General features: G+C 43.0%; 6 protein-coding genes across 6 annotated transcripts; 3 read left to right on the top strand and 3 right to left on the bottom strand.

The window, feature by feature from the left end:
• Window positions 1–3,961: 3,961 nt before the first annotated feature.
• On the bottom strand, window positions 3,962–5,682 carry F4817DRAFT_108897 (uncharacterized protein). Its single transcript, XM_049297451.1, has one exon. It carries the CDS (start codon window positions 5,571–5,573, stop codon window positions 4,074–4,076), a length of 1,500 nt encoding a protein of 499 aa, XP_049158897.1. The 5' UTR covers window positions 5,574–5,682; the 3' UTR covers window positions 3,962–4,073.
• A 693-nt stretch (window positions 5,683–6,375) lies between these two features.
• Window positions 6,376–7,205, bottom strand: F4817DRAFT_108907 (plasma membrane proteolipid 3). Its single transcript, XM_049297452.1, has 3 exons — window positions 6,833–7,205; window positions 6,691–6,766; window positions 6,376–6,622 (listed from the first exon to the last, which is right to left on the bottom strand). Exons 1-3 carry the CDS (start codon window positions 6,876–6,878, stop codon window positions 6,451–6,453), a joined length of 294 nt encoding a protein of 97 aa, XP_049158898.1. The 5' UTR covers window positions 6,879–7,205; the 3' UTR covers window positions 6,376–6,450.
• A 1,235-nt stretch (window positions 7,206–8,440) lies between these two features.
• On the top strand, window positions 8,441–10,934 carry F4817DRAFT_108957 (uncharacterized protein). The gene is made up of 4 exons (XM_049297453.1): window positions 8,441–8,819; window positions 8,905–8,962; window positions 9,090–9,796; window positions 9,859–10,934. The coding sequence occupies exons 1-4, from the start codon at window positions 8,664–8,666 to the stop codon at window positions 10,789–10,791; spliced, it is 1,854 nt and encodes a 617-aa protein (XP_049158899.1). The 5' UTR covers window positions 8,441–8,663; the 3' UTR covers window positions 10,792–10,934.
• A 1,382-nt stretch (window positions 10,935–12,316) lies between these two features.
• Window positions 12,317–17,079, bottom strand: F4817DRAFT_108981 (exoribonuclease 1). The gene is made up of 4 exons (XM_049297454.1): window positions 16,913–17,079; window positions 16,761–16,854; window positions 15,119–16,706; window positions 12,317–15,058 (listed from the first exon to the last, which is right to left on the bottom strand). Exons 1-4 carry the CDS (start codon window positions 16,915–16,917, stop codon window positions 12,507–12,509), a joined length of 4,239 nt encoding a protein of 1,412 aa, XP_049158900.1. The 5' UTR covers window positions 16,918–17,079; the 3' UTR covers window positions 12,317–12,506.
• A 625-nt stretch (window positions 17,080–17,704) lies between these two features.
• F4817DRAFT_337684 (WD40 repeat-like protein) lies at window positions 17,705–19,562 on the top strand. Its single transcript, XM_049303330.1, has 6 exons — window positions 17,705–17,849; window positions 17,926–17,979; window positions 18,032–18,083; window positions 18,136–18,654; window positions 18,719–19,204; window positions 19,253–19,562. Exons 1-6 carry the CDS (start codon window positions 17,816–17,818, stop codon window positions 19,425–19,427), a joined length of 1,320 nt encoding a protein of 439 aa, XP_049158901.1. The 5' UTR covers window positions 17,705–17,815; the 3' UTR covers window positions 19,428–19,562.
• A 619-nt stretch (window positions 19,563–20,181) lies between these two features.
• F4817DRAFT_337698 (phospholipid-translocating P-type ATPase) lies at window positions 20,182–25,137 on the top strand. Its single transcript, XM_049303331.1, has 4 exons — window positions 20,182–20,471; window positions 20,554–24,003; window positions 24,096–24,505; window positions 24,566–25,137. Exons 2-4 carry the CDS (start codon window positions 20,575–20,577, stop codon window positions 24,681–24,683), a joined length of 3,957 nt encoding a protein of 1,318 aa, XP_049158902.1. The 5' UTR covers window positions 20,182–20,471; window positions 20,554–20,574; the 3' UTR covers window positions 24,684–25,137.
• Window positions 25,138–25,510: the final 373 nt, after the last annotated feature.

Here is a 25,510-nt window from a genome sequence, read left to right on the forward strand (position 1 = left end):
ATTAAACTTTTATCTTTTATTTAATTTAATAATAATAATTCTTTAACTTTTACTATTTTTATTAAAAAATAATATTATAAATATTTATTAAATTTCTTTAATTATAAATTCCAAAACTTATTATATATCGTTTTTCTATTTATATATTTTGTACTTTTTATATTAACTTTTATCTTTTATAATTATAAAAAAATACCGATATTTTTTTACCAATTTAAGGCTTATAAATCCCAAATTATATTAAAATATTTAGCCCACATATTTATTTTTTTTTTAAAAATTTATTAATTTTATTTTTTATATTTTAACTTAATTATATATAAAATAAAATAATATATTTATTTATATAAATTATAAATTAATATTAATTATTTTTTAAATAGTTTATATTAATTATTATATATTAAAATAATATAATTTTTAATATTATAAAATAAATTTTTATATTACTTTATTTATTATAATTATTATGTTATTAATAAATATATTTTTCATTATTTTACAAATTTCGTCGATTTTATTAGGTAATATTTTTAACCAAAATCTTTATTAATTATTTATTAACTTTTATAATATAAATATTTCAGGTTTTTGTATACTTTATTACCATAATAAAAATCCTCTTTTTTTTATATTAAAAAATATTATAATTTTATTTTTTAAATCTTTAATTTAATTTTTTTTAATATATTTATTATAATAATAAAATAATTTATTAAAAAATATTTTAATAAAAAATATTTTAATATATAATATATAGTTTAATATAATAATAAAATAATTATATATATTATTTATAATTTTATATTATATTTTTCCCATTTTTTTTATTATTATTTATTTAATATTTATTCCAATAATAAAATTAAATTTTTATATATTAATAACTATTTCCACATTATAATTACTATAATTATTAATAATATAAATATTAAATTTTATATTAAATAATAGTTTAATTTTTTTATTAATTTTAATAAAAAATATTTATAAATAGTAAATATATATTATAAAATTTTTATAAATCTTAACTATTTTAAATAATTAAATTTCTTTATTAATAATTTTAAAAATAATTATTAAATCCATTTTTTAATATATTTTTTTTTTATAATATTTAACCAATTTTTTTATTTTATTAAATTATATTTAAATTAAAAATAAAACTATATATAATTTATATAATAATTTTCCCAATAATTTTAACTTAATAATATAAAATTATACTTTTTTTAAATTTTAATTATAAAACTTTTAACTATACTTTTTTTAATTATTATTATTATTTTTTCGTTTAAATTTTAAATAATTTTTAGCAAAATATTTATATTATTTGCAATTATAATAAAATAGTCCAAATTCGTTATCCCAATTTGGCTTTCCGTTAGTAATTCCGTTATTATTATTATTATTATTATTATTACCGCTTTAGCTTCCGTTTTTACTACGGTTTCTTTTACCTTAACCGCATTTTTTATCTTGTATATTATATATATTTACTAAATCTTTTTGTTTTATTTTATCTTTAAAATTATTATTAAATTCCTTTATTAAAATATTAATAATTATATTAAAATTTTTATTAAATTTAATTAAAAATTTAACCTAATTTAAAATATATTATTTATACGTAATATAAAATATAATAATTAACTATTTTTATTTTATAAATAAACTTACGTTTTTATATTATTTTATTTAAAACTTTTACTTAAAAATAAATATAAATAAATTTTTACTATTATACTTTATTTTTATAAAATTTTTCCAAAATTTTTTTTAATATATTTTACCAATTAATGTTTAAAATTTAACAAAAATGTTTATTATTTCCATTCCGTTTTATATACTTATAATTAAATTTAATAATTTTCTTTTATTAATTTTTATAATAACGTAAACAATTTTCAATTTATTATAATATAATAAATCCATACTTTTTTTATATTTAATTAATTTTAAAATAAATATTAAAATATTTTAATATACCAACCAATTAAAAGCACCTTTTAAATAATTCTTTTTATTTAATATAAAATTAAATTATTTTTAATATAATATTATATTTATATATTTTTTTTTTAAAATTATATCATTAATAAGTAAATTATAATCGTTATCCCTTTATTATAATAATTTAAAAAAATTTATATTATTTATATTAAAAATATAACTTTTAAAAATAATATTACTTTTAATATTAATTAATCTTTTTTTATCTTTTCTTTTATTAAATTTTAATAATTTAAATTTAAAAAAAAATTATTAAATAAAAAATTTTTTATCGTAAATAATTATATATAAAAAATATTAATCATTTTTTAAATATTATACCAAATTAACTTTTTTTAATTTTTTATTATTATTTATATATTTTATATTATCTTTTTTTAATTTATTTATTATCAATTTAAACTAGTTTATCATTATTTCCAAATCTTTTTAATACTTATCTTTTTTTTCTTTTATATTTAAATTAATTTAAACAAACTAATTTTTCATCTTTTCTTTTTTTTTTTTAAACTCGTTTATTATAATAATAAAACTATTTAACGTTTAAACTACCTTTTTACTATTTATTATCATATCAATATAACGTATTTTTTAAATTTTATAATTTTTATTAAATATATCAAAACACTTAATATTTTTAATAACAATCTTATATTATATAAAATTTTAAACCGTAAAATTTCTATAAATTAAAATAATATAACTTTCATAAACGTAATAAAACTACCATAAAAACAATATTAAATTAATTAATTAATTTTATTTAATTACATTTTATTTATTTTATATATATTAATCATATCTTTTATCCCGTAAAAATAAAAACCTTTTAATTAAATACATTTATTTATTATTTAATTATTTTAATTTATTTTTTACAATAATAAATTAATAAAAAAAATTAAAAAAATTATAATATAAATATATTAAATAAATATAAAAAATTAACAATTATTTTAATTAATTTTATAAATAATTTAAAAATTTTATTTTAAAATTTTATATAAAATATTTAAAAATAAAATACCTTATTAATATTTATATTTAATTATAAGCTCCCATAACTGGTTTAAAGTTCCTTATAGAATAATATTTACCTTATTACTTGTTCCACCTCGTGACATCATAAAACCTACAAAGTTCGCTCGATTGGCTAAGTAATCTAGATCCCCAAGGATATTCATAAAACCTCACTGCTCCCTTCCATTATTACCATTAACTACTCAAGCAGAGATCGGCATTTTGATGATGTAAATGGCGTTGACCGGCAACGAGAGAATGGTTACACGGAAGAGAAAATGATTATATTATTAATGACAAGATAAGTGGATAGAAGGAAAGGAAGCTAACTTATGGTGTTTATCTTCGAATCTCGAGAAGTTTGACTTTCACGGCTCATGCTCAAAGAACATCCTGATGGCCGAAAATGGTAATCTGCTTGTAGTACTGTAACGGAGCTCGGGAGGCGAGAAACATATATTATTCACTGCCAACCTAGAAGCTGGAGCTGGAGTAACAGAAGCCATTGGTATGAAATGATTGGTATATTCTTATACGTGTCGTGAATATTATGGTGTTGGGAACAACATGTCAAAGCAGATCAAATATTCGCCCTTTAACATAACTTTAATCTCAAACCAACCATCGGGGAACCAGACCGACTTGCGTTCTACAATAAATATTAGCAAATTGAAACATAAGTTTCGCTATCGCCTGGCACGGAGTGGCCCAAAAGCAGCTGAGTTGGGTATCAGGTTTAACAACTCTAATTGCTTTTGTACATATATGTCTGGTGTCATATTTGGGTATCTTCATCTCTTCCTCCTAACCGGCTGATTTACTATTCCCTAATAATAAAACAGGTGAGAGCTCCTATTCTGAAGTGTAACATGAGAAAGTATTGAACGCGCACGGTGCGGTGCCTCTTACTGGTAATACATCGTACGCTTTTTGTTTCTTCTCCCTTTCGCCGGGAGAACTAACCAAACGCCTTGCTACTATAACAATCCAATAAAAGTAGCAACAGGAAGTGTTGTGGGCCATAAAACCCTGCAAAAATTTCATGTGGTTATATTGATATCCTTTTTGGTTGCGTCCCCAACTTGCTCTGTTGACCTGAGCAGTTCCCTCAGTGTACCTTCAGCGTAAGAGGAGTAGCCCCTAGACACCTCGGGATCTGCCCCAGCTACCTCAGAAAAAGGCTTTGCTCCCTTCCAGGACATCCATGTGCTGAACCCGGACAAGAGACCTGATGAACCTCTTGGCTCTTCTGGTGTGGTAATGTCTGCTGCAGCTACGGATTTCGATGCGACTGCCTGAGGAATCCTCGTTAGAGGTTCGCGTGTATAATATCTTCCAGTAGGTCCTATAGGCGATGTCTTGGTTTCAAGGTGATTCTTTGATGTCCGTGGCTCTGCAGGACTACTAAGCAAGATCACCCCCGGTGCCCCCGGGGAAGCAGCAGTGTTCTGTATTTGGCTCCGAGACCTGTCGATAATGGCCGTTGCGAACAGAGCTGGCTTCGACGAGAGAGATCCCTGTTGGTCGTCCTGTTGTTCGCTACTGGCCTGGGCTTCCGTACTGGCCGCACTAGTGCTCTCGTCGTTGGTACCTGTAGTAGTACGACTTACTTCCTCTATAATCCGAGCGGCCGGCTTTTTATTGCTCTTGTCTTCATCCGAGGACCTGCTCGAACTCATAATTGTTTCTAGAGTACCATAGGCGGTATTTCTCCGTCGAGTAGCGCTTCTTCTTTTCCTCTGCACGGAACTGGTATGTTCGTCATCGCTCGATACCGACTGCAGCGTAGACCCTACAGGAGCATGATGCCTTAAAGATGTAGATGGGGGTCCTAGGAACCCCGGCCCTGATCCTTGAGGGGCGATATGGACCTCATACTGGTTGCTGAGAGAGTATTTCGTACGTGCACAGATCTCTGCTATTCGGTCGAGGTCTGCATTAACATCCTGCTGTATGTCTGATATGATACTCTTAAAGGTGAAGGATTCAAGAGGCGGTAGTTTGGCTTCGACTGTTGCGCGTCTTTTTTCGGTTCCTTTACGACGCATCTTGTCCTTCACTGTGCTATTTCGTTTCATACGTTGAGATGATAGATTATGTGAAGACGAGGTACTGGAGACGGACACCGGGCCCTTAACTGTCGAAGAGGATGACGAAGATGCTCCTGGATATGTACGCACTACGACGGGTTGTGAATAAGTTCCGGCCGTTGAGCTCTTGGCACTAGTCGGAGGTTTGGCTCTAGGATAGCGTTGGCGTGAGGATGGTTGGGAGCGACTCAGCTGGCGTAGGGCAGTAGTACGATGGGCGGCGGTAGAGTCGTCGAGGGGGATTGGTCTTCCTTCGGCAGTATTTGGTACGAGAAAGGTGGATGAAGTAATTTTGGGAAAGAGAGGAGGGAAGACGAAGGGCAGTGAACGCCTTGGTAAATTGCTATCGTTCGGAGAGCTACTGGTGGTGATATTGGTCTGTGGATGAGGAGGGGAGTTACTACGAAGCTGAGGAGGCGGGTGGGTTGAAGGATATGATGTATCTGCCATGTTCTATAATGTGCAAGCTCGGTGTATATACGAGATATGTAGGCTGGAGGAGGTTTGAAGTGCTTAGACGAGCCAGGCGAGCCAAACGAACTAGACAAGCCAGTAGCTGGGCTGATTGCAAGTAGTATTAGGCGATATGCTGTGGCAGCCAACAGGAAGTGCTTGATGTTCTCGTAGATAATAGATGTGATTCCCTGCGTCGGAGCTAAAGAAATAGGATGATTCGTCGGCGCGTAGGCGGGACATGTGGTTCGAACCGGAGACGAGCTTGTTCAATGTTGTCGTTTTACTCTTGGTTTGATTTCTCGAGAGGAGATGGACGAAGAACCAGGGTGAGCTGCACAAAGTCGTGGTGCTATTTGAGTGGTAGAGAGGTGGGTAGGTAAGATACATGTAAAAGTTACATGTTTGGATGTTTGGAGGAGGGGCTTTGCTTAGCTAAGTACGGATCCGTACGGTATTTACATACCGATCCACTCACATTACCCATTTACCTACATGTATATGTACAGAAATGTCATGTAGGTTTCAGCGTTACATAGCTCCTACCTTGGCCGGTGGTGACCTTGCTAGCGACTATCGTGTACCAATACCAATATACATACGTCGGTATCAATGGTATGGAAGGCTTTGGATGGCTTAAACTATATAATGCCATATCATATTCCTCTATGAATTTTCTATGCAATTGCGAAATCGACTTCTCTCGAATAGTAATGAATAGCTAACTTCGGTGTGATGAACATACTTTTCTTTAACATGTACTGCTATTACGTACCAACCACCGGCGTATTTTGGAAGCATATACTCCCTAGTGCTCATAACTAAAACGCCCTCCTGGAATTAAACCGACGTTCCCTCTTCATACACTAGCTATTTAGTGAGTACCCGGCGGAACCGTCGTGCCGTACCCATAGCCGCCGGTTTGCACGCGGTCGCTGTACACGCCGGCAGCTCGTCGGGCGGCATAGCGGCCCTCTCTGGCCTGTTCTCGACGGTCATAGTAGACGTATTCGAGGTAGAAAGCGTGTATGTGACCTGGGAGGTATCTGCTCTAACATATCAGCTAGTTTTCTAGCATCGCTTCATGTAACAAGACTTTCGCTCCATTACATACCCAAGGACGGTGAGGCAGATGTTGATAAGCAGATCGGCGCCACATCCGGCGACGGCCCAGACGCCAATCGGAGGGACTAGATGGCGGTTAGGTTAGACCATCCTGTAGCTAGTGCCTACAGCGAGACCTCCTTGGTACTCACAAAGGATGGTTATGAGGACGATGAGAATAGCCGAGACAGCTCCCATTTTGATCAAGTAGGAAATGGTTGCGAGTTAGAAGCCGATTATATTAAGGTAGGTAAAGTAATGGTCGTTCACTGCTGATGGCCGAGGCTGAATGTCACAGGTTGATGAAATACAAAGATTCGGAATTTGCTCTCATTTGACTTGGTTGTAGGTTAGGTATATGGAATTCTATTGGGATTACGAGGCGTATTCGCGCTTCAATTACTGGTTTGCTTTGGTTTTGTATGTTTTAAGTCTCAGTATGCGGGACGACGCCGATGACGTAGCTCTGAAGCAGCGTACCTTACGTAAAGCATGTAGTCTGGGGTGGTATGGCATTAGGTATTGATAGCTGCGCTTCCCGTACGTTAATTTGTTCTACCAAGCCATCAGTTGGACCCCGCACATCTAAGTAGGTATTTGTAAGTGTGAATATGTTAATAGTCATATGATCGTATTGGAGGTATATATTTCTTTTATATATGGCGTAATGGCATACCTCAATACATAAGGAACGTGGGTGATAATGTACTTTATATCATATTTAGATTTATATCGGAGTAGGATCTAATAACACCTACGCAACGTTATCTTAAGAAGTAGATTATGAAAAATGCTTAACCTGTAAAGTTGTAAAGAAGAAAACGACTTCTACATATTGAATTAAATAGTACATTAGGTATATCTCTGTAAGGCGGGACTTGTGACTTGCTTAGGTGGTGCTAGATATACTACGTGTAATGTACCTGGGTAAGCAGATGACGACGTTATGTAAGGAGGCAGGTACTTATAAAGCCCACATGCGTTTGTACCCACGTTGGCAACTCCACAATTCAACGCTCTTCGACCCGGTCTAAATTTTTTTTTTAGAGGCCTTTCGGGGTCCGGGCTAAAATAATTAGAGGTAGGAGAGACTTGGCTTAGTTAGGTAATAGGAAGTTTAGGGGAAGAGGGGGTTACCCAAAAGGAAAGGAAGGAGAAGAAAAAAAATAATCAATTAATCAATCAATCAATCAATCATAAGGAGATTGACCAACTATGCACACTGCCCAAAACCAACAGCTCTCGCTACAACCGAACCCACCACGCAACAACTGTGCAATCTTGGGAGGTGTTCGTCGTGACTCGTCTCATTCTCTGTGCTCTTTTTTTCCTCTCTTCCTTCTGCGCACAACAGACTCACTTTCTCTTATCCCTCTCCAGAACATCATTCTTCCACCCCTTATTCTCTCTTCTCTTTTTTTCCTCTTCCTTTTTTCTTGCCCCGGCGCTCTCCTCGATCCCTCTTCTCGATATTAGGGCATTGCAGCATTGCGAGATTGCGAGATTGCGAGGAGCTGCCTGGTTTATAACTGGGTAGACGTCAAAATCCTACCGAGATAAAAGGGAAAAAAAAGGGAATAACCACAACTACTTTTTCGACGTTGGGTTCTCCCTTATCGCGTATTGCATTGAAGGCTTTTCTAGCTGTGTTTTTTTCCTCTTATTAATCATCCACATTTTTAAAAAAACAAACTGGAGCTCCAGTCGCTCGTTGCTACGACACCTCGGCCACCGCCTTTGACCTCCTTTCTGCGATCCCACATTTATGACCCTCGATCCTCTCGAACTTTTCGGGTTTCCAAATTCTTAAAACCTGCTCAGTTCAACTTGACAGGTTTCCGTCGTAACATTCAATACTACATCGAGCCGCGTCAAGTCCGACTTTAATTACTGTACTATAAAACATCATACTACATACTACATACTACATACCAACATCACCGCTACCGTCGTCCTATATCATAGGCATCGAGTCTGCCCAATATGTCGAGCCAGCAGACTCCACCTCCTCATATCGACCGCTACGTCGTTATCCATGTAGCAACTACCTGTGATGAACACGGCGTCTACGTGACAAAGGATTCCGCAGAGGTGATTGAGCTTGGCTGGATCCTCCTAGATTCTAAGTCGCTTGAAGAGGTATGGGATATGGATGGTGGAAATCAACGAGTTTATTGTTATAAAGGGGAACTTTTGCGTGCTGACTTATTTCTTTCAATGCTAGATTCATCGTGAGAGCGTGCTCGTGAAACCTATCAATACACCTATTACACCCTTATGCAGTAAGTCGTAGCTACGGGATTGACTACCCCTTTTCCCTCCCCCTCCCCCCTTCTCCGTGCATCGTCATTCCCGCTGCACGCATCTCTAGCTTCATCAGACTAATACTTATATGTTTTGCGCTTATAGCTAGCCTTACGACCCTGACATGGGAGCATGTACGAAATGCGGGAACTTTCCGGGACGCAGTTAACCGCTTCGATGCTTTCGCTTCTGAGCACCTGACCTCTCAAAATCTCGACTTCGTCTTTGTTACTCTCGATGCCTGGGACCTTCGTGTCCAGCTTCCTCGCGAAGCTCGCGACAAAGCTGTTGTGCTCCCACCCTACCTGCAACACTCGAGGACATTCGATCTACGCACCGAATACCAACGATGGCAACAGCACCATCCTGAATCCCTCCCCTTCGGGCCTTCGATGCTCTCCAACATCTGCGCTGCCCTCGAGGTCGAGCCCGTCCAATCTAGTGCCCCGATCAAACATAACCTACCCTTTCACCTGCAGGCTCTTGCCCCAGCATCTCCTCGACGTGCCATGGAAGAGGCGGTGACTCTTGCCAGAGTTCTGCGCGGCCTGATTCGCAAGTCTCAACCACCCCAGGAGCATCCTGACGTCTTAACCCGTCCTATGGATGCCCGTGCTGATGTTCGTGCATTCCTATCTGAGCGAAGTAAGGTTCTGCACATGTCTGGTTTGCCTCACGATACTACCCAGTCGGAGCTTGAGAGTTGGTTCACCCAATTTGGTGGTCGCCCCATTGCTTTCTGGACCCTACGTACCCCGGAACAGCACAAGCCCACAGGTACCGGTTTTGCCGTATTTTCGTCCCATGAAGAGGTGTGTTCTTACATATAGATACTTATATCACATGTTTCTGTACGCTAACTAAGACATTTTAGGCCGCCGAGAGCCTCTGCATGAATGGTCGCGCTTTGAACGAGAAGGCCATTGAGGTCTCACCGTCTTCTAGTCGCGTGCTTGACCGAGCCGCAGAAATCCTGACGCCTTTCCCCCCGAGTAAGAACCGACCCCGCCCTGGCGACTGGACATGCCCCTCGTGTGGTTTCTCCAACTTTCAGAGACGGACGGCCTGCTTCCGTTGCTCATTCCCAGCAGTAAGCGCCGGGCCGCAAGGCGATATGGGCTACGGCTATGGTTACGGCCCGCCGGCTATGATGGGTCCTCCGCCGCATCACGGTGGTCATCACGGAAACATGGGCCATGGAGGAGGTCGTATGGGTGGTAGTGGTGTTGTCCCCTTTCGAGCTGGAGATTGGAAGTGTGGTAATGAAGTTTGTGGTTACCACAACTTTGCTAAGAACGTCTGTTGTCTTCGATGCGGCGCTAGCCGTGCTGGCGCTGCAGTAGTTGCCGATTCTGGCTATCCCTCGCCAATGGACAGTGGTTCTAGCTACGGTATGGGCTCTGGCTCCATGGCCGGAACGCCAGGCCCAGGTCCATTTGCCTCAGCTGCCGGTCCATTCGGAGCGTCGGGTGGTTACGGTCACCACTTTGGAGGCCCGCCTAGCACGTACGCCTTGCCATCGGGCATTGGTGGTGGTGCTGCCCCGTACCCGTCTCTGAATACCCATTTCGGACCTGCTCCGGGTTCGCATTCGGCAGGACCATTTGATAGCCGAGCGGCCGAGGCTGCTTTCCAGTCTGCAAGCAACGGTCCCGCCTCGGCCGGACCATCTAATAACTTCTACTCGTCTCAGTCGGAAAACGATCCGTTTGCATTCCTCTCTTCCGGTATTGGTGGTTTGTCCGTCAGTGGTGGCGATGCTCGTCAGAATGGCGCAGGTGCGCCTTCGAACAAATCACCTGCTTAAACGTAAAAAGTATTTCGGCTCATACGGCCCTCGTGCGGAGTGTTCGGTATTCGATTTCACTATGACCGATTTCGGCCGTGTTTGGAATGTTGTAGTACACGGTAAATCATGGGCGGTGTCATCCTTGGCGGTACTTCTCAGGACGTAAAAAACGGCACTTCCTAAGGGTGTGGGCTCAGTTTTTGAAGACGCGGCATAGGGGGAGTCGAGGATACCAAAGGATTAGCAGGGTGTTTGTGGGGGAAACGTTTTTGTTTTAAGAGACAAGAAAAAGTTACACCGGAAATGTTTGAGTGGAGCTGGAAAAGACAAAAAAAGGCCGATTTTCTAGAAGGGACATCTAGGGGAAGGGGCCTTGGTTGCTGGGAGTGGTGGGTAAGGTTCTTTTACTGTCAACCATGTCGACGACCTTGTTACCCGATATACATTGAAAGTTCTGACCTAGGTGGAAGGACCAACTTTTGTACAAATGGACGGATATGTGCAGTAAAGGCGGGATCTGAATGGTGGTGCATAGCGCAGGGAGTGTAAATGGTATACCTGGCTTCATTCGTCGAACCCCGGACTTATTCCTAGAGTTTTATTGTATCTTCCTTTTACTATTACTACTACTACTACTACTACTACTACTACTACTACTACTGCTACACCTGTTACGCTCTATTTCAACTCAAATTACTTATTTTCTCTTTGCTCATCGTCCCGTCTTCTTTCGTCTTTTGCTATGGATTTTTTCCGTTCGTTTATGTCTATTTATCTCCGAACGAGACGAGCTCTTTGTCTCTCTAAAAGGTATCTCTGTAGTTAGCTAGCTCTTTGGACAAGTAAGGGGTGGGCTCCTGAGGTGGTTGTCTAAGCGAGGAGCCGGGCTGTGTAGACGGATAGGTGGTTGGTTGGCTCTGATGACTGAGCTATTGGGTGGAATGGAAGGATGTAAAAGAAACCAAGAAAAATCGTAGTGCGTTTTGGCTCTTCTGGTTACGATTGAGGATAATATTTCCATGCAGCTCGTAAATACTCGTTCCAGAGATCTTTGTCTGTTGGGGCCTACCCAATGATTTGGGATAGTTGGTCGAGGGTCCAATAGTATTCTGCCTTGTAGTAAGAAGTGAAGTAAAGGCGAGACCTTAATCATGATATCAAGGCTGTTAGATATATCCTGGGAAACTATATTAGAGTTGCTATACAGATACACTTATGTAACCGATTTTAGAAATATTATACTGCTATTACGGCTTGTTCTGTTTTTCTATGTAGGTATATATGTACATACAATATGTTCATATGGATGAGTAGTAATGGCCAGCTAACCCGATCTTATATAGCAATATGCTAAGATTATGTGCTTGGTCTACTTCACACAGGCGCTCTAGCTGTGCTTTCTCTATGGGATAGGCTTCTATGCTGTAGATAACATAAGTAGGTGATAAGTAGGTAGCTTATTGATGCGTGACCACTGATATGGGCAACTATTATAGTTGGCCTCTCTGAGATGCCAATACATCCAGGAGCGACATATAGCTAGACTATACATCTTGTATTGCGTCGCCTCCATTGTCGTGTCCATGTTTTATTTCGCCAGGGCAAAATTACCAAGACTTATATGAGGTCATCCTATACTATCTTCCACTTTTCCTCCACCTCGTACTGCTGTTTGCCGTGCCAGTGTCGAATAGCTCCTGTTCCCTATGCTATAAGCGCCTGTATGACATGGCTTAGCTAGAATTTCCAGCCTGTTGATCCACGCTGGATCCGCCACGAGCTCCACGTCCACGACCACCCCCACGACCACGTGAACGCCCTCTACCACCGCGGGTGTCCAGTCCGGCTGGTGGAGGAACAGCGTTATATGACTGCTGGGTAGCAAACCCATTCACGTTGCTCGGACTATTCGAGGCGCCCCTGGCACCGCGGTTGCCACGTCCACCTCGATTCGGGCCGCCGCGACCGCGTGTAGGATAACCACCAGTTTGCTGCGCTGACCCTTGCGATGGATCGTCGTTGGGTGCCGACTGGTAAACCGAGCTGCTATGCTGTAGCCAAGGAGCTCCGTTAGGTTTCTGGTGGGCCTGACCACCACCACGCCCTTGTCCTGGTTGCCGATTGAAGCCATTTACGGCGCCCCGCCACGTCCCACGGAGGGGACCTGGTGCTGGCGCGTCTCTAAATTGACTACCTGAGCCCCCAGGTGCACCATACCCTCGCGTATGAAGGGGTAGCGTTGTTTGAGTTGGTCGCTTTTCTAGACTCATCTTCGAATTTGCAATTACTTGCCTGTTTGTGACATTGAGTACCGAATTGGCTGGGACGGTCTGTCCCCGGAAAGGATCGCAGCGACCGCCTAAGGTTGTCCCATTCATGAACGCGTTGTCGCAAAGTATATCGAGCATGTGGTGATTCCCGACAGTGGTTATACCAACAACTGTACCTCTAGAAGCAATGGGTACCTTTCCAGACGCCTGTACATAGACAACCCGATCACCTAAGCTGAACTTCTGATTGCCGAGTCGTTGCGTAGCATCTTTCGGGTTAAGTAGGGCGGACCGGGGAACACACTTGAGCTTTTTAGCCTCGTGTTTTTCATTGGTTTCCCTTAGCGAATCTACCGCATTCTGGAGCTGCATGACCACTTCGGAGTCCAGCTGTTCGGCATCGAGAGGAACTCGCTCGAACTTACTGGTCTCCACAGTTTTGAGCCATGCGCCAATCTCCTTAATCCTAGCGGTGGCGACGTTGCTGTCCGGCCAGAGTTGAGTCTCGTTGAGTTCGCTCCCTGACGGGTTCTGCATCACAGCAGCGAAGAAATCGGGGAAACGAGTCATGTATTCTACTAGCAATTGAATCGCAGCAGGACTGAATTCCCACCCCGAATTTGACTTCCTCGAGTACCCCAAGACCTTCTGCTTCCTTCCCTCAAACTTGAGATTTAGTCCGAGATTAACCTTCATGCTGCCGCCGATCGTATGAACGAAGAAAGATGAGGTGATCTTGCTTAAAACAAGTGGGTGAAGCCCCAAGTCTTTCGCAACGGCGTAAGACGGTCGATAACCGCTTTGCTGTTCGGCGCGACGGATGATCTGCTGCGTGAAGTTTGGTTCTTTTACGGACGGAAAAGATATCATGATCTCGGCTTGATTGTCGTTGTGACTTGAGATCTGAAGGGGGCGCCCATAGGCATAGTCCCCGAGAAAGAAAGAGCGGGATCCGACGGGGAACTCCTCCTCGAACGGTATTGCAGCCTTTTCAATGAAACGTTCGTCTTCGCTTACAACTTCGTCGACAATGACCTGTGCTGCGTAATCCGTTTCCATGCCTGGGATTGGGCCATATTCTTTAATGGTGGCACCCTCATCCGTCTTAATGAGCCCCTTCAGCATTTCAACATGGACCATAGATTCGACGGGGCCAATAATGATGCCGAGTCGGCTATTATAGAAATTCTCAATACGAAAGGCCTTTCTATTCCAATCGTCGATCTCCCTACCAGAATGGTGAGTCTGTATCACTTGACCAGAACCATCCGTAGCTAACGAATAGTCGAATAGTTCGTCCGATACACGTGCGATTTTAGCCTCCTGCAAGAAGGGATAACCAACGTAGCATCTTTGCCCCAGCTTGACTTTTGCCGACTCAACTCTACTTCGGAGCTCAACGTCGGCTAGGGTTACAACCATGCTCTCGTTTCGACTTTCCTGCTGGAAAACATTTACTCCGTGGAAGCCAAGGGTAGCATTGTAAGGTAGTGTAGCAAGACTGGGGAATCCTGCTAACGCGTCCACGCCGACCTTTGTGCCATCGAGTAGGCCAACATATAACTCCAGCCCTTCTGTTGTGGGTAGGTCAAAAATATTTTCGACACAATGGCAGTGGGGAATATCGGGAAAGATTCCGACCATGGACGAGGGGTATATAAAGTCAATGTTAGGGTCGTATGTAAACTTCATTGAAACACCAAAGCCGTTGCGAGCCTTTTCATCTGGTGTAAGAAGCTCATTCTTGGGCGCCATTGCAGACAACAGTCGCTTCTCGTCGATGAAGGGGATTTTAACAACTGCTTCCCATTCCATTTTCTTGCCATTCATGTCGAGCTCGAAGTCCCGTGGGTAGAAATCGATGATTGGTGATTTGGGATCTGTCATGAGCTCGTGATATACCGAAGGAACAATCTTCTTGCTTCGGTCTGGGAGAACACCCATGAGCTGTTCAAACGGTCGGAAGGGTTGACCGAGTTTGAATGTTAGATCAGCATTCATGCCTTTCATAATGTCTAGATGGGCCGACTGTTAGCAGAGTCATTTGCTTTAGGACCGAGGTTGCTAGGACTTACCGGATGTCATGGGAGAGTAATGATAACCATAAAACCATGGCCAAGAAGCTACTCCTTTATAGTAGTAGTATAGCACCCATTGTAGGCCTTGGACGTAATTCTCACAAAGCTTCGTCAGCTCTGTCTCCTTGACCTCCGGAGACCATTCGAATTTGCTTGTATAGTATTTGTCTTTCCACTCCAAGAACTTTTCCTTATACTTTGCTTGCGCGGCCGCCTGGGCTTCTTCGGCAGAAGAGTCGACTACCTGAGCTTTGTCATAACGCTTCATAACGCGAAACAAGGCCATATGGCCTTCTTCCTCTTCTTCATCATTTTCATCGCCGTCTGGATTTGTAGGAATTGTTAGGACTAGGTTGCGTCGTCCATCGTCGTCTTCGATGGTGCGCCATTCAACATGAAGGCTATCAGCGGTGTCCTGTACAAATTTTCGGTCGGCAGCAACAAGCTCGTGGCCAAGGTTGAGAGGAGTAGGCGGCTGCGTATTTATGAACTTCCTTATCTTCTTCCACAATTCCTTCTGAGAACTGGTCATAACGAGCTGTCCTTTCGCCTTAGCCGGCACTTCGCCATTGGTTTCCACTGCCTGTTTACCCTTGAGCCACCTGGAGTCGGCGTTCTCATGTTCAAAAAATCGGTCCTCCTCCTTGGAGAGTTCCTCTAGCAATAGTCCCAGACGGCTGAGGTTGATGACCCCTCCTTCGTTGATGTAACCGTCACACTGCGGGAGGACTTGTTTATAAATACGAAACATGGTCGCCAAAGCCCCTTCGTTAATATGAAGATTAGGTAGACTTGGAAGAAAGTCGTTACCAACGAAGAACGCCATAAGTATGAAATCGTCAATGATCCTCTCCATGTCGAAAGGCACTTTTATGGCTCCTTCCTTTTTCAACTCCTGGAACTCCAATTCAAGATATTCTCGAACTATACATAGGTGCATCAGGTAGAAGTTTTGATGCTCTAGCTCCTTCGATTTCGTCTTAGAGGCGCGGCCGAAGGTGACCTCTTCTCGAAGCAAGCAGAAGTGAGGATCGTGGCTTAACAACCCTAGCATGATAAGATCGGCATCTAGGCCATATAAACAATGGCGAACATTAGGGTGATAATCGGGTTGGGCCTTTGCATTCCTGATGTACTCCATGATCTTGTGCTCTCCTTCGCCGGGTACTTCGTGACCTGACAGAACTACGTCGCAAACCTGCCAATCGGAATCCTCGGAGATCTTTTTGCTGATGAAGTACTTGAGCTGTTGGGTTAACTTGGCCATGAACTCGGTACCTGGCGTGATGCAATTACTGTCAAAGGGATCATCCTTTGGCAGTTCTTGACCTTCTCGTATTGCCTTCTCGCGAGCCTGTTCGGCATCTAACGCAGTTCGGAAACGGCGAGCTCTCTGCTGGTTCATCTTCGCTCTGGGGGCCACCCCGTCAATAGCCATGAAGAACAGCTTCTTGGGCTTGATCTTGCCAAACAAGTGCTCAATATAGTTAAATATGCGAATGAACATCTCATCTTCGCTCAGGCGGAACGAGGTATCGTGGGTGTCTTTGTGGGTACAATTATGTATAATACCATTCATATCCAACTACGTAGGTTAGCGAACGACGGCGAGAGAGGATATATTGGTGGATTGCCGCACATAAAGGTTGTCGAATTCGGGGATGCGATTCTCAGCAATAAGTTGGGATATCGCAGGATATCGCTCCGAGAGCCATCTGAAAAACTTGGGAACACTAGACTGGGGTTAATACTATGCTTTAGAATCTGATCTCGAGAATGACTTATACGTACCCCATTCTGACCTTAGTTGATTAGTGGGAGTTGGTAGTTAGAGGAAAGAAAATTATAGAATGTGTACAACGCCGCAAGACCGATGTACGATGTGACAAATTTTGTCTAACTAAGATCTCGTCCGCAAGGAACTACAAAATACTGCTTTGCGATCTGATGTTCTGCTATGAACTTTTAATGAGGGAGGGCGCTCAAAGAAGTAAGGCGTTATATGGAATAGACGATGTAGTTGAATTTTTGTCGAATATCGTCGAGGCAATGCATCTGGGGCAATGCAATATTTTTTTTTGGCGACGATAGACAGGTTACTGGCGGCCTCGGTAACTTGAATGCGACGCGGATCTGTGTATGCGTTTATGTGTGTAGTGTGTGTAGTGTGTGTAGTGTGTAGCTCTGATCTCGGCGACGAGGAGTCATTGACCGCGATACTGGTTTTGCAGGTTAGTGGTGTCGTGGGCTGCGTGGGTGCTGTGGTGGCACACAACCTTGTAACCTAGTGGGAATAGGTACGAGGATGTAGGTACCCGATAGCCTTACCCCAAAATTCAAGTACACGTACTGTACATGTAGGATTGGGTGCAATGTAGAACTGACTTACCTATCAGCTACAGGTACCTCTCAGCTCCCCCGCACTACGGCTGGGACATTCTTGTTAGTACATACATATGTATGCATTCATGGATATGTATTACATAATCCCCTTTTATCAGATCGGGTGGCAGGCGATAGGCGGTACAACCTTGCTACCTTAGGTAGGCTACATGTAGGTACTTCTAAATCCATACTTTACGCGGCATCGCGTCCAGTCGCGAAATTCCTTCTGAACACTTAGCAAATATCCTGAGCTCAACTCCCGAAATCGCAACATCCCGTAATCGATTCTACGAGAAAGGTCAATTCAATATGGCTCCAGGCCCTGTTGTCGAGGATGTCGAAGGTTAGTATTTTCATTTCCTTTTCCGTCGTGTTCTCTTGTTTACTTTTCTCATGAATACCTATTGACGTAGTAGAAGTGGACATGGCCCAGGACTATGATGAAGACGAGGAGCAGAGACTTATCAATGAAGGTAGGCCACGATTATTTTCCGCAGTGACTAGTGCAATTCTTACGATTATTAGAGTACAAGACGTGGAAAAAGAATTCACCTTTTCTCTATGATATGATCCTGAGGTGAGCTTGTACATGGCAGCACAAGTTGGCTCTTCCTGCTAACAAATTGCAGCACCGCCCTAACATGGCCTACTCTCACGGTTCAATGGTTTCCCGATGTAAAGGAGCCTGAGGGAAAGAACTGCCGTATCCACCGAGTCCTAATCGGAACGCATACCTCTGAGGGCAAGCCGAATCATCTCCAGATTGCCCAGGTCGAGATACCCAAGTCAGTTCGCCCTAATGCAAACGACTATGATGACGAGCGGGGTGAAATTGGTGGCTACGGCAAATCTCCGTCTACAGATGTTACCACAGCCATGAAATGGAGCATCGTTCAGAAGATCGACCACCCTGGCGAGGTCAATAAGGCCCGTTACTGCCCTCAGAATCCCGACCTGATCGCGACATTAGCTGTCGACGGTAGAATTCTCATATTCGATAGAACTAAGCATAGCTTCGAGCCCAACGGCAAGGTTAATCCTCAAATTAGCCTTGAAGGCCATAAGCAAGAGGGGTTTGGTCTCAACTGGAATCCCCATTCTGAAGGCGCTTTAGCGTCAGGAAGCGAGGATCAGACCGTCTGTCTTTGGTATGCTGCTCCCTTGAAAACCTGATGTAGACAATTATTCGATCGTGCTAATAACATGCAACAGGGACCTCAAGTCGCTACAGAATGGCAGCACAACCCTCGGTCCTTCTCGCCGGTTCACTCATCACACTAACATTGTTAACGATGTTCAATATCATCCTATATCTAAAAACTTCATTGGTAGTGTATCTGACGATTTAACTCTGCAAATCATGGATGTGAGGCAGCCGTCTAATACTCAATCATCTTTGGTTGCCAAGGATGGGCATAGCGATGCTATTAACTCACTAGCATTCAACCCGTCGACCGAGGTTCTCGTGGCGACCGCATCCGCTGACAAGACCATCGGCATCTGGGACCTTCGTAACGTAAAGGAAAAGGTCCATACGTTGGAAGGCCACCAAGACGCGGTCACCTCTCTTTCCTGGCATCCTCACGAAGCAGGCATTCTAGGCAGTGCTAGTTACGACCGGCGAATCATCTTCTGGGATCTAAGTAGAGTTGGTGAGGAACAACAACCGGATGATCAAGAAGATGGACCTCCTGAACTGTGAGTCTTTTGATATCATACGGAGAGACATTGGCTAATACTTGGTAGTTTATTCATGCACGGCGGCCACACTAATCATCTTGCCGATTTCAGCTGGAATTTGAACGACCCTTGGCTCGTAGCGAGCGCTGCTGAGGACAATATGCTCCAGATCTGGAAGGTTGCTGATTCTATCGTTGGAAAAGACGAAGCCGATCTTCCGTTGGATGAACTTGGCAGGTGAGCGAGGCGGATGTGATGAAAAGCGGTGACTTGAGCCCTGCCGCTTAGGGCATGGCGGGTTTTCAGGATCAACAGATGAAGAAGAGGAGGCGGACATACCCATACGGGCTATTAGAGCGTTGGCGGACTGGAGCACGTTAGTAGTAAATACTACTATTACTTAACCACCCAACTAACTTCCCAGCAGCTTTACTATATGGCTAGGGTTAGGACGACAATGGATATCAGGGGGGTTAAGGCCATTGAACCTTTTCCTATTACAATGAAGCGTTTAATCGAGGGCTTCTTTCGATTTGTACGATCCGAACGACTACAATTGTTTCCCCTTGGGCGCATATGGATTATGATCAAACCACTCTACATGCTGAGCCAATAAGATAATAAATAAACGTACGGAAGATCTGAGTTATTTACGCGTGATTTTCCAGACAATGGCTCCAGCTATGATTTTCCTATCTTTAATTATAGTTATGGCTCTGTAGTTATTCGGGCTACTCATCAAACATGCAAGTCCAAGTAAAATACGCCATTTAGGGTCACATAGATAAGCTATACATAGGTATGTATGTACGGTAAGTTTAAAGGAGGAACTGAACTACCTGCATGTGTGTATTTGTGGTGCATATGCACTTCGTATATCGGTACGCTGAAACGAATCCAACGAAGCTTCCTTCAAATGCTACGACGTTAGGTACTTCAGTACATGGTATGCGCGTAAGTGGGTACGCTATGCTAGGCTTATGTAGTGTACATAGGCTATCAATCAGTGTAGGTAACTACATGTATCCGCCTGCCTGCAATGAGCCACCTTTACGGAAGTCGAACATTTGATATTTGGCCAACTTTAACACTCCATACCTACTATACAACCAAATTATAATCGTTTTCCTCTCGCACTCTCACTACTAAGCTTCGCTATTAAGATTATTATGTCTCGAATTCGCTAAGGATTTTATAATATCTACAGGGCCTCATCAGATATTATTCCGCGCACGTTCGGGCAACTCGAGGCTATTCTACTCACATCTGCTACAGTAAGCTTTAGGTATTCGCATGTTGATTTTGTATTGTCCATTACTGCGAACGCCATCAGCCGGGTTCCGTATTTTCTAAGTAGCTCCTCTTAGGAGCATGATCCCAATGCGGGAATGCCGCCATTAAACTCGTACCGTCCGACCGAGCCGCCCGATTCCCCTGTAAACGACTCGGATTCAGATGTCGACCTGGACCTGCAAGAATTAGATCCTACCACCTCATCGCATGCCCAAGCCTCCCGGCTCTTTGGACGCAACCATAGTCCCGAACAACGAGCGCCACGGATTGCGTTGAGAAATATTCGCATGGGCGGTCTGAGACGGGTAGGGAATCGAAGTCGCGGCTACGGCGAGCTTGGTCGCAGTAGGGATGGGAACGGTGACGCTGCAGACTTGCTAGAGGATGATATACATGAGCAGCGTTACTCGGATGGAAGTCACCATGCCGGCGATGAAGCTCCCCTTTTAGACGAATATGCGCCTCGCCCCCAGAGACGGTCGTTCGCCAGCGATAGACTCCATGGCCTGGCTCATATCGGCTCCTCTCTAAGGCTACCTAGTTTTATGTCAAGCACAGGCTCAAATCGGCAAGATGACGATACGGCCATTGATAATAGAGAAGACGACCCCTCGACGTCGAGGACCGTTGCCGTTGGTTCCCCTCAATCTATACGTTACCCACCGAACCTCGTCTCGAATGCGAAATACACCGCGCTCACATTCCTTCCTATTACTCTCTATAATGAATTTTCTTTCTTCTTCAACATGTATTTTCTACTCGTCGCCTTATCACAGGCCATTCCAGCCCTGAGGATAGGTTATTTATCCACGTACGTCGCGCCGCTTGCGTTCGTTCTTGTTATCACAATGGGAAAGGAGGCATACGATGATATAGAGCGGCGTCGGAGAGACAATGAAGCGAACTCCGAGGAGTATGTTGTTCTACAGTTTGGAGAGCCAGGTCATCAGAATTCAGTCTCCCGCCGTCCCAAAATTTTTAAATCAACATCCTCACGGAAAGCAGATCGCCAACCATTAACCCAAAGGGACCGGTTGTCAGATATCCAGGAAGAAGAAGAACAAGTGGAAGGCCAAGGTCTAGGTCACCCGTCGTCCTCTTTCCAAGAAGTTAAGAAGAAATCCCGAGATCTCAAGGTTGGCGATGTTCTCAAGCTTAGCAAAGGCCAGCGCGTTCCTGCTGATGTCGTCATCTTGAAATGCTCGACGCCGGAGAGTCCACAAGCCCAAATTCAGGATAGTGAAGATGCAGAGTCAGAGTCGTTACTAGTTAACCCTTTTGAGACAGATGCAGATCAAAACAATTCTACTCCTGGAAAGGGGAAGAACCCCGAGGCTGTCAGTTCGGATGCTTCTGAAGGTGCGTCCTCTGGGGAGACATTCATCAGGACAGATCAGCTCGACGGTGAAACGGACTGGAAACTTCGTCTTGCGTCCGTCTTAACTCAGACCTTACCTGTCGAAGAGTTCGTCCGCATTAGGGTAACTGGTGGGAAGCCGGATAAAAGGGTTAACGAGTTTGTTGGCAAGGTCGAGCTAATGGCGACAAAACACGACGTCCTGAATAATCAGTCCGATGAAAGTAGTATAAGTGATAGGGGCAATTCTGCTCCCCTGTCAATTGATAATACTGCTTGGGCAAACACTATAATCGCTTCACAAGCGACTGCTATGGCTGTCATCGTCTATACCGGACCGCAGACACGATCGGCGCTTTCCACCTCGTTGTCACGGTCCAAGACAGGACTACTAGAATACGAGATCAACTCCTTGACCAAAATACTCTGCGCGCTCACGTTGGCACTATCCGTTATTCTCGTGGCCTTGGAAGGATTTAACAATACCGAAGGTAATATCTGGTACGTGAAGATCATGCGATTTCTCGTACTATTTTCGACCATTGTCCCGATCAGTCTTAGGGTCAACCTTGACATGGGAAAGAGTGTTTATTCGTGGTTCATCCAACGAGATCCTGGTATCCCGGGCGCGGTAGTCCGGACCAGCACGATCCCGGAGGATCTAGGGCGCATCGAATACTTACTCAGTGATAAGACGGGTACTTTGACTCAAAATGAGATGGAAATGAAAAAGATACATGTGGGTACTGTGTCCTATGCCAACGAGGCAATGGACGAGGTGGTGGCATATGTAAGACACGGCTTCATCGGAACGCCGAATGATACTGCGCTCGTCACACCTTCGTCTTCTTACAATACGACGGCAGGGGTCACTGCGACCAGAACACGGCGGGAGATCGGATCCAGGGTCCGGGATGTTGTTCTAGCTTTAGCTCTTTGTCACAATGTGACTCCTACCGTTGAAGAGGAAAATGGGCAAACAGTCACTTCATACCAAGCTTCTTCTCCAGACGAAATAGCTATTGTACGATGGACCGAATCTGTTGGTCTCCGCCTTGCACACCGAGACCGCAAGAAGATGGTCCTTGAATCAACGGAGACGGGAAAGGTTGTGGTGCAGGTTCAGATTCTAGACATATTTCCCTTTACTTCCGACGGTAAGCGTATGGGTATAATTGTTCGATTTCATGAGCAGTCGAAGCCTTCCCCCTCGGGCTCAGATAATGGAGAGATATGGTTCTACCAGAAGGGTGCTGACACGGTGATGGGGTCTATTGTGGCTGCGAATGACTGGCTAGATGAGGAGACTGCGAATATGGCCCGGGAAGGCCTAAGGACTTTGGTGGTTGGACGAAAAAGGATATCCTACGAACAGTACCGAGACTTCTCGACTAGCTACCAGGAAGCTTCTTTAGCGATCAGCGGCCGTGATGCCGGAATGCAACGCGTGGTCTCAGAATTCCTTGAGCGTGACCTTGAACTCTTGGGCGTCACCGGTGTTGAGGACAAGCTTCAGAGGGATGTAAAGCCGTCTCTAGAGCTACTTCGAAATGCCGGTATCAAAATTTGGATGTTAACAGGCGACAAAGTTGAAACGGCAAGATGCGTCGCTGTCAGTTCTAAACTTGTTGCGCGCGGACAATATATATACACGGTTGCCAAACTCAAGCATAAGGATAATGCGCAAGATCATCTCGACTTCCTTAGAAGCAAAACTGACGCCTGCTTACTAATTGATGGTGAAAGCTTAATGCTTTATCTAACGCATTTCAGAGTCGATTTTATTTCAGTAGCTGTGCGACTACCAACAGTCGTTGCTTGCAGGTGCTCACCCACGCAGAAGGCCGACATTGCGAAACTGATCAAGGAGTTCACTAAGAAGCGAGTTTGTTGCATTGGTGATGGTGGGAACGATGTCTCCATGATCCAAGCCGCGGACGTGGGAGTTGGTATTGTTGGCAAGGAGGGTCGACAGGCCAGTCTCGCAGCAGACTTCTCCATAGAGCAATTCTGCCACCTCACCAAATTGCTAGTGTGGCACGGTCGAAACAGCTACAAGCGAAGTGCCAAGCTCGCCCAATTCGTCATTCATCGTGGACTTATCATTGCTGTCTGTCAGACCATGTATAGTATTGCCATTAAATTTGAACCAGAGGGCTTGTACAAGGTACGTTTCTTCCATAACCACCCCCCCCCCTCCCCCCCCCCCCCTTTTTTTTGTTAATTCATTTTACAATGACCTCGTCTTACGGTCTACAGGATTGGCTTCTCGTAGGATATGCCACCGTTTATACAGCAGCACCAGTACTCTCTCTCGTTCTGGACAAGGATGTAGATGAGAACCTTGCGAACCTCTACCCCGAGCTCTACAAAGAACTGACGTCTGGCCGTTCCTTATCTTACCGTACCTTTTTCGTCTGGGTCTTCGTGTCAATATATCAAGGCGGCATGATCCAGGGCCTATCCCAAATACTCACTGAAGTCGATGGTCCGAGGATGGTAGCTGTTAGTTACACGGTCCTCATCCTAAACGAGCTCCTGATGGTGACAATTGAGATCACGACCTGGCACCCGGTTATGATCATGTGTATCATTGGAACTTTCCTTTTCTACGTCGGATCGATGCCGTTCCTAGGCGGATACTTTGATCTTGACTTTCTTCTTAGCTGGTGAGTGCTCTTTTCCCCGTCAGTGCCGCTAGAACGGCTAACTCATCTATGTTGTGACAGGGGCTTTCTCTGGCGTGTACTGGCCATCGGTTCGATCTCTCTAATACCACCGTACGCCGGGAAGTTGATTAGGAGAACCATGAAACCACCCTCGTATAGGAAGGTCCAGGGCATATGATAATATGTCTATAGAAAGAAAAGAGCATCGGCTAGGCGTCTAGGGGTTAGGGCTTATTATTTTATTTTGGTCCCTACGTGTGACTATAGTTAGGTTTTACGTGCATAGAATTGCCTTACAATAGGTTCCAAGGATGAGTTTAGAGATGGACCAACCCGTCGTTTCCCCATATATTCCCCTTACTGCTTGCTGTCTTTTTTTTTTTTTTTTTTTTTTTGAGAAAAATAGGTTGGTCAAGATAGAAAACCCCGCAGCGGGTAAATTTGGCCGCGCATATGATTAGTTATAACAAAGCTGTACCTAACAAAGGTGCTAAATGGAAGACAAGATTTGAGTGGAGCTATCCTTTTTATCCCGCAATTAGGTTCGCGGGCACCTAAGCAATTGACTTGCAGCCCAGCTCCCCGCATTACAGGTATGCGTAGGTACATCCACATATGTACCAAGACGGGTTATGAAGGACTACATATATTTCGTCATACTGACTAAGCAAAATAGTTTCTCTCCATCTACAAATTACTGATTAAAGCAAAGATGCTAATAGTATAGTACAAATTATTTGTAAGATTTAAAACAGGAGAGATGGAATACGCACATCAGTTTGTCAACATGCAGCGTATCTGCCATTTTGACACTTCAAAGCTGTGGGGAGAAGCAATAGAGGGGAAGCCTTCGGCGAGAACTTGATATCCACCCATCGACGCACGCGCATCATGTCTTTTCTTATCAATCCTGTGGCGAACTCCCAGCCCCACATCATGCGTCCACCAGTTTTTAAAGTTTCTAAGTCATATACCTAATTAGATTGTATTATACCCCAAACAACG

This window comes from Daldinia loculata (genome assembly GCF_022478755.1).
Source record: "Daldinia loculata strain CBS 113971 unplaced genomic scaffold F4817scaffold_25, whole genome shotgun sequence".
Lineage (NCBI taxonomy): Eukaryota > Fungi > Ascomycota > Sordariomycetes > Xylariales > Hypoxylaceae > Daldinia > Daldinia loculata.

What these genes read in the sequence shown, in the direction of transcription:
- F4817DRAFT_108981 (XM_049297454.1), bottom strand. An exon ending in CCGAATTCGACAACCTTTAT is followed by an intron (nt 16,707 to 16,760) that starts GTGCGGCAATCC and finishes TAACCTACGTAG; the next exon opens with TTGGATATGAATGGTATTAT. An exon ending in TTACTCTCCCATGACATCCG is followed by an intron (nt 15,059 to 15,118) that starts GTAAGTCCTAGC and finishes CGGCCCATCTAG; the next exon opens with ACATTATGAAAGGCATGAAT.
- F4817DRAFT_337698 (XM_049303331.1), top strand. Translation starts at nt 20,575, where the DNA reads ATGCCGCCATTAAACTCGTACCGTCCGACCGAGCCGCCCGATTCCCCT. An exon ending in AACCAGAGGGCTTGTACAAG is followed by an intron (nt 24,004 to 24,095) that starts GTACGTTTCTTC and finishes TACGGTCTACAG; the next exon opens with GATTGGCTTCTCGTAGGATA. An exon ending in CTTGACTTTCTTCTTAGCTG is followed by an intron (nt 24,506 to 24,565) that starts GTGAGTGCTCTT and finishes ATGTTGTGACAG; the next exon opens with GGGCTTTCTCTGGCGTGTAC.
- F4817DRAFT_108907 (XM_049297452.1), bottom strand. Translation starts at nt 6,878, where the DNA reads ATGGGAGCTGTCTCGGCTATTCTCATCGTCCTCATAACCATCCTTT. An exon ending in CGTCCTCATAACCATCCTTT is followed by an intron (nt 6,767 to 6,832) that starts GTGAGTACCAAG and finishes ACCGCCATCTAG; the next exon opens with TCCCTCCGATTGGCGTCTGG. An exon ending in ATCTGCCTCACCGTCCTTGG is followed by an intron (nt 6,623 to 6,690) that starts GTATGTAATGGA and finishes ATGTTAGAGCAG; the next exon opens with ATACCTCCCAGGTCACATAC.
- F4817DRAFT_108897 (XM_049297451.1), bottom strand. Translation starts at nt 5,573, where the DNA reads ATGGCAGATACATCATATCCTTCAACCCACCCGCCTCCTCAGCTTCGT.
- F4817DRAFT_337684 (XM_049303330.1), top strand. Translation starts at nt 17,816, where the DNA reads ATGGCTCCAGGCCCTGTTGTCGAGGATGTCGAAG. An exon ending in TGTTGTCGAGGATGTCGAAG is followed by an intron (nt 17,850 to 17,925) that starts GTTAGTATTTTC and finishes ACGTAGTAGAAG; the next exon opens with TGGACATGGCCCAGGACTAT. An exon ending in GAAGATGGACCTCCTGAACT is followed by an intron (nt 19,205 to 19,252) that starts GTGAGTCTTTTG and finishes AATACTTGGTAG; the next exon opens with TTTATTCATGCACGGCGGCC.
- F4817DRAFT_108957 (XM_049297453.1), top strand. Translation starts at nt 8,664, where the DNA reads ATGTCGAGCCAGCAGACTCCACCTCCTCATATCGACCGCTACGTCGTT. An exon ending in ATTCTAAGTCGCTTGAAGAG is followed by an intron (nt 8,820 to 8,904) that starts GTATGGGATATG and finishes TTTCAATGCTAG; the next exon opens with ATTCATCGTGAGAGCGTGCT. An exon ending in ACCTATTACACCCTTATGCA is followed by an intron (nt 8,963 to 9,089) that starts GTAAGTCGTAGC and finishes TTGCGCTTATAG; the next exon opens with CTAGCCTTACGACCCTGACA.